Source organism: Siphateles boraxobius, unplaced genomic scaffold, assembly GCF_051911475.1.
Source record: "Siphateles boraxobius isolate OS27281-9 unplaced genomic scaffold, OSU_SipBor_1 151, whole genome shotgun sequence".
Taxonomy (NCBI): domain Eukaryota; kingdom Metazoa; phylum Chordata; class Actinopteri; order Cypriniformes; family Leuciscidae; genus Siphateles; species Siphateles boraxobius.
The window spans coordinates 497,658-512,500 of record NW_027508757.1 but is presented as its reverse complement, the minus strand read 5'-3'; the positions used below and the strand labels follow the sequence as shown (position 1 = coordinate 512,500).

Here is a 14,843-nt window from a genome sequence, read left to right as displayed (position 1 = left end):
GCAATGGAGAAGTAGCTTGTTGCATTTGTGTAATAAATACTATGGTGAACACATTGTAATTATCGAAAATGAACACACAAGGTTTTAGAATATTTCAGCGTGATACCATTTATCATTTGGTCATAAGGCTACTTTAGACAAATTGAGATGTTTACCGTGTCACGCGGTGCATGACTTGTGCCAGGGCTAGCATCGCTAGCTTACATTAACTTTTACTAGCAGTGATGTTAAACGGATTTCTCCAAATAGCATGACAAACTTTACCTGTCTAGCAGAATCTTCGCGACTGCGGCATCAGTGGGAAGCCCAACCTGTGCTTTTAGCGTACGCCAGCGTGTGAAATATTCACCAAAAATCACTTTCTGCGGCCTTTCTCTTCTTATCATACACTTCGTATACATTTTTTCTCTTTCAGGCCTCAGCCATTTTCAAAGGAATGGCTGAAACCGTAACTCATCACACTTAATACACCTGAAAGTGCGCATGCGCAGAAAGCGAAAACTACATAGGGACGACCACGTACCGTATCACCAGAATGATTGACACATAGGTGCACCAATAGTATACGCTACCCACCCGGAAAAAGAAAATCCTCCGCTATACCTTTAATGAACCGTTATATTTGTATTACCTTAACTCTGGGGTCCTTCATTTCAGGGTCACACTCAGGGTCTTCGGGACCAAATGGTCCGGAAGGGTTTGATTCATATTTATTAAAAGAAAATCATATTTTATTTTTTTTACTTGTTTTTTATAATATTTTTTCTTATCTTTTTTGGTGTTTTGAGATAATTTAAGATTTATAATTAATATTTATGCAATAAATATGACCCATTTTCCCCCCCATTGAATATAATAGAAAATAAAAAAATAAAAAAAATTTTTTTTGTTTTTTTAAAGCTGTATTTCATTTTAGTGTCAAGCCTAGACCTCATAAAAGCAATTTTTGAAATTAGATGGATGTCATCTGGTGGACAAACTGAGAATTTTAAAAATGCAAAACACATATGAAATCTGAATTTATTCGTTTGTTTATGTATAAAAGTGTGTTTGTGTGTGTGTGTGTGTGTGTGTGTGTGTGGATGTGTCTGTTTTGCACTCTTGATGTTTTATAGATTCACCCCTTCACTGTTGTGTGCTTTTTTTCTGGATCGTGGCTGATTTGTAGATTGTACGCACAAAAAAACTCTGTATTGTCACATTTTTGCCAATTTCCCATTCATTTCCTATGGCGGGACCATTTGGACCCGAAGGCCCTGAGTGTGACCATTTTTTTTACAACCACTTAGACTATTCAAATCCTGTCCCCAATTTTTTGGGGTGTTCATATACCAAGTACCAACAAAGTCACCAAATTTCGGACCATTCCGATGAAGCTATGATTTTACACATTTTTTTATTTAAATTCTTCGGGACCATTTGGTCCGAAGAACCCCAGAGGGTTAAAATGAGCAGTTTCTGTCTACACAAATGAAATGCGCTGACATGTTTCTACGGTGGCCCTAAACGGACAAATGCGTTTCGTTACTATGTTGCTCTTCGTGCAAAGAAGCAAGCTTAGTTCAGCTAATAAAACACTGACACAATGATGAACAAGTAACAATAATATTCGCAATTACATATAGTTTTACTGAATAATTAAGTAAACATAATTTCTTAATTTATCCTTGTAAAGAAACCTCATTGCTGAACTGCTGCTCTCTGCTGTCCCAGACGACGACATCACTTCCTGTTGGCCACCGTAACTTCTGTTGGTTGCAATTCGTAACCTCACCACTAGATGCCGCTAGAACTCACACACTGCACCTTTAACCCTGTAAAGCTACTGTATCATATCTGATGCAATTTTTAAAGACTCTACATGATGAACATAACCAAAACTTTACTGATAAACCTGCCGCACACAGTCTCCTCCAGTTCTTCTGTCTCTGACTGATAGTTTAGACTGTTTGATCAAGTAAAAGTCTTTTAGTTTAATTGTACAAACGTCCTCCTTCAGCTCGTGCTTCAAGTGTTTTTCTGCTGTCAAATCTGCTCTGATTATGTTTGATATTATTAATAATAATAATAAGATGAACACTTACTGTACTAAAGCAACTGAGCTCTACTTGATTATCCAGACATCATTTTATAGAAAAATCATGAGTATCAAATATGATCATCAGGCTTTTGAGGAGGGTTTATTAGTTCATCTCTCAATCATTAATGTATTGCATTGCATTATATGTTTTAAAACTACAGAGCTTTGATCATAAAATATCATCTTACTAAAATATTATTGGTAGATATTGATATTTATATGCATATTATGTGAGTTTCCGCTATAAAGTTCTCATTGATTTACATTACAAGCATCAGAATTTCTATTTTTTTTGTTCTTATAAATATCTGCATCTGCAGCAAATTGCATATTTTAACTACAAAATTTTCCTATTTTGGAGCTCATAATTTTTCTATAAAATGATGTTTGGATTATCAAGTAACGCTCAGTTGCTTCAGTACAGTAAGTGTTCATCTCAAAATATTACTAGTTATATCAAAGTTATTCTTATGTTTACCTTAAAATCAGTGCGGATTGCACAGCTGGTGGACGTTTGTACAATTATACTAAAAGATCAGCGATATAATGTTGATCCATCAAGATATGAGCTTTTAAAGAGATATCAGTTTAGCTGAGATTATACGATATTTCACAGATCTGTTTATATGATCTCTCAGTTTGAGTCTCTGAATAAAACTGAGCTGTTTTTCCTCCATATTCTCACCATATCAGACTATATGAGCCATAAAAGACAAATATGATGCTGAAAGAAAAAAAACGCATATGCAAACTTTTGTGATATTTTGTCAAAATGTTCAACACACTGCCATTGCAAATAATTTTTTTTTATTTTTTTTTAGTATTTTGAGTATTATTTTCAAATGTCAGGCTTTACAGGGTTAAAGTGACGGAAATGGTCATTAGAAACTAAACTCTGAGCGTATGATTGAGCGAGACTCACCTGTGCTCGAGTTTCTTGCGGTTAACACACATGGCTCTCTGGTAGCCCTGAGCCACACACACTTTATGACGACTGCATCTCACCTTCTGACACGGATCCTTCGTAGTATCCACACCTGCAAAAGCACATGTTCATCTTTCTTTAGTGTGTAATGTTGATGTTTGAGCATGAAAAAGGTTTCGGGAGTTCTTCTCTATATCAGTGTCAGTGTTTCTGAACTCCTGAAACGCCTCCATTGTAGTCTTGAGTTTCTTCCGGGAACACGTCACAATATTCCTCATTATAATAATTAATACGCAGAATAAAGGGGCGGGGCCTGGTTGAGTTAGTTAGTAGTGTGTTAAACTGGCGGTTATGGTAAGGGGCTGGACATTTCCCAAACACACTCGAAGTGCTCGACCAATCACAACACACTGATCCAGCCGACCAATCAGTATGAAGGTAAATTAGTAGCAAAACTCGAGAGCACGTAGATGTGAATTTGAGAACTTGTACAATAAATATTCGTACTTGTACGCGAACATTTACACTCACAGCTCCGATGTGAAAACCTGTAAAATAAAAATGTGAACTTGAACGCTGAGATTTGCACTTGCAGACAATAGTCACAAACCTGTATTCTGAATTTGAAGCTGCAGACAAGCAGTCAAAAATGTGTAAAATGCCATTCACAAATACACAACGACAGACACAAACTTGTAATACAAATTTCCACTTCTTCCAACATTCAAATTCGCAGTACAGCCTCAAATTGGCATTTGCAACTTCTCAAATCTGTCACTGCAAGTTCAAATTTCGCGCCTTGACTTTTGCTACTCTTTTCGCGATATATTAGGTGCAAAACTAACTTGTGCACTTGCAACTCAGTGGCTGCGAGAGAGGAAGGGGGGCGGGAGCGGGGGTGTTCAAAGGAGCCGTTTTATTGGTTGGCGCCTAGCCAATGAAATGGGACTTCTGTTATATGTGATGATGTCACTAAACCCGTTTGTGATGGACCGTTATTAAAAGTAATAAATTATATTATCAAACTCAGTTAACAACACCATACTAATTAAGCATAGCCTTGTAGGCTACAGAAAAGCCAATGAGCCCAGAATATGACGAAAGAAAGCAAATATGTGTTAAGTGCAATTAAACCTGCTGCCTGCAGTTTTATTAATAATAACAAATTGTGTGTGTTTTTTTTTATAACTGTTGGTCCATTAAGCCTCATGAAGCGTTTTCTTGGTTTTCTATGGGAGGGAAATGCTTAACGTACAATTAAACGCATGCAAATTACTTTTCTATGCTTTATTAGTAGGCATGGTGTTTCCTGAGTTTAACCTTTTCAAACCATTGTCTTTAATGCATTGTGCTCATATTCTGTGTTGATCTGCTTTTCTGTACATGGCCTGCATTATTAGTATGGTGTTGTTTACTGAGTTTGATAATATCATTTATTTCTTTTAATATCAGTCTAATGGATCAAGCCATGTTAGCATTTCAGATCTTTATTTTTTTAATGCAACATTAAATATACAAAAGATTTGTACATGCATAGCCTATACACCTCACAACAACACCTTTAGCGTTTCAGATCATATTCAGATCGTCTCCGAGAAGCGGGTTTCGTGATATCATCACATATAACAGAAGTCCCATTTTATTGGCTAGGCGCCAACCAATAAAACGGCTCCTCTGAACACCCCCACTCCCGCCCCCCTTCCTCTCTCGCCGCCACTGAGCTGCAAGTGCACAAGTTAGTTTTGAATCTAAAAAATCGCGAAAAGATTAGCAAAAGTCAAGGCGCGAAATTTAAAATTGCAGTGACAGATTTGAGAAGTTGCAAGTGCCTACTTGAGGTTGTAGGCCTACTGCGAGTGTGAATGTAAGAATACGTGCAAATATATGTTAGGCTACAAGTTAGTGTCTGTCATTGTATTTTTGTGAATGGCATTTTACACATTTGTGACTGCTTGTCTGCAGCTTCAAATTCAGAATACAGGTTTGTGACTATTGTCTGCAAGTGCAAATCTTAGCATTCAATTTCAGATTTTTATTTTACAAGTTTTCACATTGAAGCTGTGAGTGTACATTTTAGCGTACAAGTACGAATATTTATTGTACAAGTTGTCAAATTCACATCTACGTGTTCTCGAGTTTTGCTACCAATTTACCTTCATAAATCAGAGCACAGTGTGGTTTTCAAAATGAGAAGCACACTTCATAGAGACAGGAAGTAAACAGAGCGTTACTAGCCGCGTTTCCATTACCCGTCAAATTTAGTGATTTTCAAAATTGCGAATTGAAAATATGCCCCATTGACCCTTTACAGGGAGTTCCATTACAATACAATACAATTTATTGTCCCCTTAGGGAAATTAGTCTTGGGCTCATTGTATGCTGAATTTTCAAATAAGAATAAATAAAGAAATAGATAAGAATTTATAAATAAATTCTAACTCAGTCACTGAATAAAACTGTCACATGTATCTCACCTAAACAATCCATACGGTCAAACAAAACACGTAGAACACTAAACAGTCGTCATACTGAACATCTAAAAAAAGGCCACAAATAGAGGTGTATAGACCTTAAGACCAACAATAAAATAACAATATCCACAAACAACAATATCCTGTCAACAATATTGACAGGCGATCTGACCAATCATAATCCGTCATTCGCCAAATCCGCCATTTTCGTCCAACAAAGCAGTCAGGAGAGTTAGTAGATTAACGTTGGAGGATTTGAACTTGAAAAACGGTGTCCTGACGTCTCCCCGCGGTTAAAACGACATTCCTTCTGATGTTCATTCATGTTTATTTGATGCTATAAATGAACTAGAAGGAAGAGATGATCGGTTCACGAGCAGCTTTAACAGCGATCTGTCACGACACATTAAAGAGCTACAAAACAGTATTTATAGTTTAAATTTCTTTAAAAAATTACCAAAGTTGAGACTTTGTTTCATATCAAAAGCTGGTCTGGTCTGTCCTGTGTCAGTGTGTGTCAGTGTCCTCTCTGTGGCGTGAGAGAGGCGTGGCTTGTAACATAGCAACAGTAACTAAAGTGGGCGGGTCTTTGCGAACAGTCAATTGAAACACGTCAATTTCGCAAAAACTCCCATATATCGCAAAAAAGTTTTTACGCTCGCATGAGGTGGTGTGGGCACATTTACAGTCACCTGACGTAAATGATCAGGAAATTTTCTTTTGAAGTGAACTAATCCTTTAAAGTCAGAATGAAACTTTAAATAAATGTGGGCGGGGCTTGAAAAATCCTTGGAATTTTGATTGGCTGGTTGGATGGTTGTGGTTTGCTATTGGTGGATCTCATGTGAGTGACAGGTTGCCCCGGTCACTACTGTGTCCTTATTAAAGTTACAGGGATACGATCATCTAAATAAAGCACAAATAGCAGATTTTACAATCTCATTTATGGAAAATGAGTTGAATCTCTTTTTATCCCAGCACTCATTATGAATAATTCAAAACTAGGAGAGAAAAAAAACCTCAGCCCTGGAAAAAGAAGAAGGGATCCGGCTGGAAGAGACATTTCACCGGAGAATATACCATCTGTTTTCTGTGTGTGTCGGTATGCTGATAAACAAGACCAAAGACAGAACAACACACACCAACATAAATCAGAAACAGAGAGACAGGATTATCCATTCCCAAGAGAAAACACATGACGCACTGAGAAATCTTGTTTTCCTACAAATATTAGGAAAGACAGGAAAATATGAACATGACGACTGTGACGATTATTCAGAGATGAACGAATGGATGTTTTCTCCCTGTTCAAATTTAACTTGGAAATAGTACAGCAGTTATTTCATATTATTCAATGGAATGTAAATACTATTATTAATGAATATGAAATCGTTCAGTATCATAGAGAGTTCTTTGATATTTTCAGTAGTTTGTATGATTACTGGATACATTGATAATCAAAACTCTTATAAATTACATTGATGGAATGTTCAACTAACTAACTAACTAATTAACCAACTAACTTACTATTCATTTTATTTTTTGTTTTAGTTATTTCATGTGCTTTTGTCTTTTTCGTTTGTTTTTTATGTCTATTATTCAATTATTTTTTATCTCAGTTTGTCATTTTAATACTTCTACTTAAACTTTATTTGAAATTTGAAACTTGAAATTTATTTCAGCTAGTGAAATATTTTTTTGTGATTTAAAAAAAAAGTAATTTATATATATACTAGGGGTGTAACGATTCACTCGTTTTCTCAATGCATCGATTACAAATCCTGACGATTCATATGCATCGATCTCGAAACATAAATTTTGAATCGTGAATCGTTTATTTCGGTCAATATTCGATTTAAAATGCTAAGAATCGAATAATTCGCGATTCTATAGCGATTCAGTGATTTAAATTATATAAACATTAATGAGGTTGTGCGCGTTGTGCGGCGTCATTTGGCGTCCTCCCAGCTCTCCTTCACAGACACTCGCTGCACTCTTTACCATCTTTCACTGGATTCGCTCGCGCTCGGTCCCATATAGCTCTCATCTACAGATGTTTGAGCAGTCCATGTGTGAGCTCTCCTCAGGACAGCACTGATGTTCACATGAGCAGGTGACAGCTCTCTATCGAGAAAGCAAGTCTTGAGTCAAACCGCTGAAGCCATTGATAAAGCTGCCGTGTCATTGCGCGGGCACTGCTATGAAACAACGCGTTCGTTGCGTGGAAACGTCGCCATTATTTTCTTTAAGATATGATACTATGAATACTTTTAAAGCCTTTTTAAATCTTGGCTTACATTTCTACAAATGCTAATTTATAGGCTTTGGAAATATGTTTTATTATAATAGATTCACTAAAAACTAACATGAACTAACATTAACAATAGACGTGTAATCCACACCCTGACTAAGACCCATTGGGGGAAGCATTTAAATAATCCTATGAATGCATAAAAAATATGAAGAATCGAATCGAATTTTAATGTGAATCGCATTGAATCGAATCTTTCCCTGCGTCCCAATGTGCATACTATCCATCCTAAATAGTATGTGACATTAGTAATTGTCAATACTATTTAGGGCGGATAGGGTGGATAGTATGCACATTGGGACGCAGGGTTTCTGAATTAGCAAAAATCGTTCTTGAATCGAATCGAAAACCTATGAATCGTGAATCGAATCGATTCGCTGCCTACCCAAAGATTCACAGCCCTAATATATACATACATATATACATACATATATATATATTCAGTGCCTAGCATAAGTGAACACACCCATGCTAAAGTTGACTAAAAAGACGAATATAAAATCATCTTTTGGAAATTAATCTTAATGCCTTAATTTAAAAAATGAGGAAAAATCCAACCTTTAAGGACACCAATTTTCTTTGTGAATGAATAATGTATCGTAAATAAATAAATGTTCTTCATTAACTCTTTGGGGTCGCCGATCACGCCGGCGTGATCAAGTTACATGACCAGCATAAAAACAAAGTCACGTTGAGCGCTGCCGTCCACCTCTGTCGAAAGTGCTGGCTTGAAATTCTATGTTACTTTTTGTTTTGTGTTGATAGACCAAGTAAAAACAGAGATATGAACATTTAAACTTTATATAAATAAATATTGACGCGTTCGTAAAAGAACGCCAGATGTGATGCGACAGGCGTTGCATTTATTCTAATAACTTCGTCGGTTTTTATCATAAAACAAAACGGAGAAACATTTGTGAATCTGCTGACTCTGCTCTTCAGGCTGCACGTTTTAGGGAATGGAGGAGGAGCCAACTCAGCAAACAAGCGAAATTGAAAGGCAGAGGATTTACGGAGTTGACAAAGAAAGACATATATACGGTTATATATATCATGTATAGAGAGATATTATTGCTAGTTTTTGGAAGAGTTTGAGTAGATTTTGAGAGTAGTTTAGGAGTAGTGTAGATAGTTTAGGTAGTTTAGGAGTAGTTTAGGAGTAGATTTAGATAAACTGTTTGAGGAGTGGCACAGATAAAAAATTAAATTAAATAAAAAACACCTGATATTTGTTGTAAATAATTGTATGTATAGTTTGATTTTGTGTTAATTTTATCTTTTGCATGGTATATTTGCACTATTGAGGAACCCCTCTTACTCAAGGAATGAAAGCCCTGTAATGTAGCTGTCTGTGTAATTGTACATGAAGTGTTTTGTAGAGTTTCTAAGCAAAAAAGTAAAGAAAAAACGCCTATTGCCACACCTCCTTTTTGTAATATATAGTTTCATTTTATCTCAATTTTACATTTTTTATTTTGTATTTGCACTATTTGGTAACCCTCATACTCTGGGAATGCAAGGCCTTAAATATAGCTCTCTGAATAATTGTGTGCACAACATTTTTTAAAAAGTGGCTGAGCTAAAAAGAAAGAAAAAAGCCTATGGCTACACCCGCTTTTTTTGGTAAATCATATTTTTTTTGTATATAGCTTGATTATATCTGAATTGTGCCTGTATATGTTGACATTTACAACTTGTGTTTACATTTTAAACCTTTTAAAATGCTTCATTGAGCATGTTTGTGTTTTTTGTAGTAGAAAAGCTATAATTTTTCTATTCGGATTTTGTGTTTTTTGTGTGAGTTTGGGTCCAGTATGTTGATACAGTACATCAAAGTGAACAACTAATTCTCTGGTCATATAGGTGATGTTGTGCTGAAAAAAATAATACTAAACATTGGTATGGTAAACATTTGTTAAAAAAAATAAAAACACTCAAAAACGGCCAAAATAGCCCAAGACTCCGAAGGGTTAAAATACAGGTTGCGTAAGTCAGGACACCGCTATGTTAAACTCCCATTGAGACAGCAGATTTTTATTTTTAAAGGCCAGTTATTTCATGGATCCGGGATAATATGCATCCTGATAAACTTCCCTTGGCCTTAGGAGTTAAAATATCTCACATCATCACATTCCCTTATGGAACTTTCCATAAGATCATCTCTCAATGCTAATCAAACCCGCTATTAGCCTAACTGAAATAACACCATGCCGATCTCTAGATATGAAGAAGTGTGTGTGATGATGTGGATATTTTAATTTCTATATCTTGCGCCCCCCCAAACTTTGAGAACCACTGCATTAAAGTACCGTGATCACGCTGTTGCCATTTATTTTAGGATAATGACCTTTTTACTGTAGATGATCACATATTCACATTGCCAGACGCAGAATACGATCGCTATCATGGCTCTGATGTCTCTATTCCTCTCTGTCTCTCTCCAGGGTTATTATGGTCAAACCCCATGAGGCGGGTAATATCAGTGATTTTTCAGGGCTGTGTGACCGCAGACGGCCCGAACCATCCTTCGCCCTCGGAGCAGCGCTGGAGGCGTTTCCATAGAAACATGAGCAAATTCTGCACTATGATTTGTAGCACACTTACAAGCGTCATGAATTCACGCAGCTCCTTCTGAAAGCAGCCGAGAGCGACCGAGGAAAAGGGTGTAAAGTGTCAAAAGCGTTTGATTTAACACTCTAAGCTGCCTGTCCTTCTAAATCTACACGAATATATCTCAGTCTGAGTCCCAAAGGCCTGTACTGACAGCTACAGATGACAACATTACACATTTAATCTCAATGTATGGGATTTTATCCATACTTAAATCTGGCTGCACACAATTTTATAATGTTAAAACACCATTATGGTGGAGTCACGGTAAAAACCCTCAAAACGGTTCATTTGACCAACGGGAGCGACTCAGTTAAATTATGCAAAGCCGTGCCTGTAAAAACCTCTGGAATGAATCAAGATTTTAATCTGCGCTCTCAAACAAAAGCCTTTTCTGATCTACTATCTGTGTGTGTGTGTGTGTGTTCAGTCCCGCTGGCCCAGTAATTACTGCCACATTAGACAGGATTTCAGACAGTAATGTATAATTGTCTGCAGGTCGTTAAGTCAATATGACATCACTAGTTTAGAGTTAATGGCCAAAAGCAGACGTTCTCCAATAATGGAGCTTTTGAGGATTTTAAGGAATTTAATATTCACTATAAGTAGCATGAAAAGGTCTCAGGATAAATATGAAAAATGCTAGAAAAGAACTAGAAAAGAAATGTTTTACGCAGAGTATATGTTACAAAAGCATTACATCCATTACAAAAGCACTGAATGTCTGACAAACATTATTTAGCCTATTTTAGGACCATCATGATTGATTTGAAAAACTAATTTTCTTATTACAGCAATGTGAATTTTTTGTTTACCATATAAAAACTGTAATACAATGATTTTATTTTTGGGCCAAATCTCACTATTAACTATGACTTTTGCCTCAATAAACTCCTAATTACTGCTTTGATAGTTTGATTGATAGTTAGTAAGGTAGTTGTTAAGTTTAGGTATAGGGCGATTAAGGGATGTAGAATATGCGAATGCATAATATTGCATTAATATGTGCTTTATAAGCACTAATAAACAGCCAATATCTCAGTAATATGCATGATAATGAGCAACTAGTTAATAGTGAGAATTGGACCCTAATCTAAAGTGTGAATCAGCTTAAAGGTGGTACCAAAAATGGGTATAAATAATAATGTAATATAGAAAATATAATTTCTTTTTGTCTTTGATTTTGGTGTTGTCATAATAAAGTGCAGTGGAGAGTACGTTACGTTACTCACTTTCATCAGAACCCTGTGGAGTTTCCAGCGTACGGATGTAGTCGTCCTGATGAGAAACACAAGAGAGAAGTTATTATATATCATATATGTGACGTGAAACAAAATGCATTAAAAATCAGGTATGTTTCCCTCATCTAGACATGATCGTTTAAATGTTCCCTTGTTTCAAATAGAATTGCTGAACATTTATTATACACAACATTCATGTGCACATGAATCAGTGCGTTGTTGATTTTTCCTTTGTGGAGTTTGGAATCACGTGTTATTGTTTCGATCAGACCCAGCTAACAATAAAAGCTCCAAAAATGTTTTGCTAACGTTCCCATTATTTCTTAATGTTCTCTGAATCTTCAAAACGTCCTGGTTGCGTATGCAACCCACCGTTCCCTGAAGGAGGGAACGGAGGACGTAGTCGACGCCGACTGAAATGGGATCACGCTAGGGAGCCTATCATCTTCGATTACTATTGAACGAGCCAATGGAATTTGGCGTGCGTGATTTGCATCACACACTCCGCCCCCGCGGCGCGGGTATAAATACGGAAGTGGATGCACGCACTAGTTGCTTTTCGCTGAGGAGCCGAGAGTAACCCGGGGTCAGCGGTGGTCCAGCGGTAGTGGCAAGGGGACTACGTCCTCTGTTCCCTCCTTCAGGGAACGGTGGGTTGCATACGCAACCAGGACGTTCCCTTTCAGTCGATAACGTCGGACGTAGTCGACGCCGACTGAAATGGGATCAACCATTGAACACGCCACTAACGCTGCCACCTTCCAGTGCCTAAACCAAAGCCTCCTGATGCCCCCGCAAACTTAAGGCGGGGAAGGACAGGGCTTAGGCCAGGGAAGTCACTGCTGTTCCTACAGGACCACTGGGAAAGCGTTCCCCGTACGTTGGAAGGAAGGGACGCTGCGGAAGCCACATCCAACCCGAGGGAGGTAATGTGGAGAATACACATATGAACTGGGCGCCGGGCAGTCTAACATATGGAATGTCACTGGGGTGGCTCCAGCCTAAGACGGGGGGAGACACCCCAGACAGTGACGGCAGAGAGACTCTGCCGAGGGAAGACACGGGCTCACCGCAGGGAGCCGTATCGTGGAAGAATACACATATGGGGTCACCGAAGGGACCGCAACATATGGACCCAGCCTAACACAGGTTCCACACTGCTTACGAGTGGTAGGCCTAACACCAGACGTTCCGCACGTCCGACGTCGGAGGGGTGTGGAGGAACTCAACAGGGTTCAATTTTAAGGGAACTCAACTGGAGTAGAAAGGCGCACGTATCCAGTCCATAGGAGGGGAATGGCGCAGCAAGCCGACATTTGAACCAGGCTCACGGTGAAACTGGCTTCATGAGAAGGGAGCCCACGGGAAGCAGCGGTTCAACTAGGTGTCGTCCAGCCCCCAACTCTAGAATCTGTTTAGCAAAGTATATCGTCAACGCCCAGGCGGAGCACTTTACACTCATCATAGAGGAGCTCAACACCTAAGTGGACATGTTGCATCTCGGATCTTTGCCGAAATGAAGGCAAGCACTAAGTGCAACTTTGCATGGAAACAGCCTTCCCTCTCTGCTGAATTCCAACAGATATTTGAAGAGCTGGTCTGAGGTCTATGACTTGCATTCTGTACACGTCCAAGCGAACGGACAGAGAAGCCAGGGCTGGATCTGCCTCCTCCAGGGCAGCGCTTGCAGGCTCACCACCTGCTCCTATTACGGGAGAGGTAGGAACCTTGGGCACAATCCGAGCCGGAGTCTCAGCTTGTGAGAGTTAGCCGGCCCAGACTCCAGGCACAGTACGTTGACCGAAAGCGAGCAAGTCCCTACCCTCTAGTAGAGACCACGCGAGCAGGAGAACTGATATAACAGAATTTTTAACTCACTACCTGCATTGGCTCAGGGGCGGTCTCTGCAGTGCAGTCGCACCAGGGACAAGGCCCAAGAGGATAAAGAGGGACACAAGGATTTACAAGACCTTGCTCCTCAGGAACCTGACGATCAGAACGTGCTTCTGCATACTTCTGCAACACGATGAGCGTCGTTTAAACACCGAGGCAACATCATTTTGAGGGTGATTTAGGAAAACAGCCTACTGCAACCCATTTTGCAGGAAAGAGAGCACTGAAGTGATCGAAAGCTTTCAGGATCTCCTCTGGAGAGAAGACGCACTCAACGACTAGGTTCCACTTCTAAAGGCGTAAGCACGCTACCCCATTCTAGGGGGTGCTCGCAGAAGTGATGGTAACTATCACACATTCTTGTGATAGCCACCTGAACCTCCGCGTTCAGATGTAAGACCGCCCGGAATCCCCGGGGGAAGAACGCGTGTGCCATCGTGCCCCGCCCCCGAAGAGTTTTCCGGGGAAGTCAGGAAGGCTGTTGATGGGAGCCAGGTCTAGTTGGGCCAATAAGGGGCAACTATGAAGACCTGTTCCTCTCCTGACTTGGCACGTAGGTGCAAGTGACGGGCGCAAAAGACAGGAGCATTGCTCAACACAACATGTGAAGATCACTGGGCTTCAGGAGCATTTTCTGCTCAGCACTTGGGTGTGACAAGTTCACTGAGCTTCAGGAGCATTCCTGCTCAACCCCTGAGTGTGATAAACTCACCGAGCTTCAGGAGCATTTCTGCTCAACACTTGAGTACGAAGAACCTCACTGAGCGACAGGAGCATTTCTGCTCAGCACTTGAGTGTGACAAGTTCACTGAACTTCAGGAGCATTCCTGCTCAACACCTGAGTGTGATAAACTCACTGAGCTTCAGGAGCATTTCTGCTCAACACTTGAGTGCGAAGAATTTCACTGAACGACAGGAGCATTTCTGCTCAGCACTTGAGTGTGACAAGTTCACTGAGCTTCAGGAGCATTACTGCTCAACACCTGAGTGTGATAAACTCACTGAGCTTCAGGAGCATTTCTGCTCAACACTTGAGTGCGAGGAACTTCACTGAGCACCAGGAGCATTTCTGCTCAGCACTGCGTGTGATGAATTCACTGAGCTACCTGTGATGGACTCACTGAGCTACAGGAGCATTGCTGCTCAACACCTGAGTGCGATGAACTTCACTGAGTTTCAGGAGCAACTCTGCTCAACATGAAGTGTGATGATCTCACTGACTTGAGCAGGCGCAAGGCGACCCTGAGTCGCAGTCACTTCTTAGAAGGCTCACTGGGGTTAAACGTATTCTGCGGGCCCCCGGGGCAGCTGA

The 14,843-nt window shown here is 39.5% G+C and overlaps 1 protein-coding gene across 2 annotated transcripts in view; it reads right to left on the bottom strand.

Annotated features, from left to right (window-relative positions):
• LOC143738780 (testican-2) overlaps window positions 1-14,843 on the bottom strand; it is a 55,158-nt gene that overhangs the window by 15,879 nt on the left and 24,436 nt on the right. For both annotated transcript variants that reach the window (XR_013204026.1, XM_077230841.1), the window contains exons 2-3: window positions 11,630-11,675; window positions 3,003-3,117 (exon numbers count right to left, since the gene is read on the bottom strand). Coding sequence is in view for 1 of the 2 variants with exons in the window: in XM_077230841.1 (XP_077086956.1) it covers window positions 3,003-3,117; window positions 11,630-11,675 (161 nt within the window). In the remaining variant the exon portion in view is untranslated. The remainder of the gene's footprint in view (window positions 1-3,002; window positions 3,118-11,629; window positions 11,676-14,843) is intronic.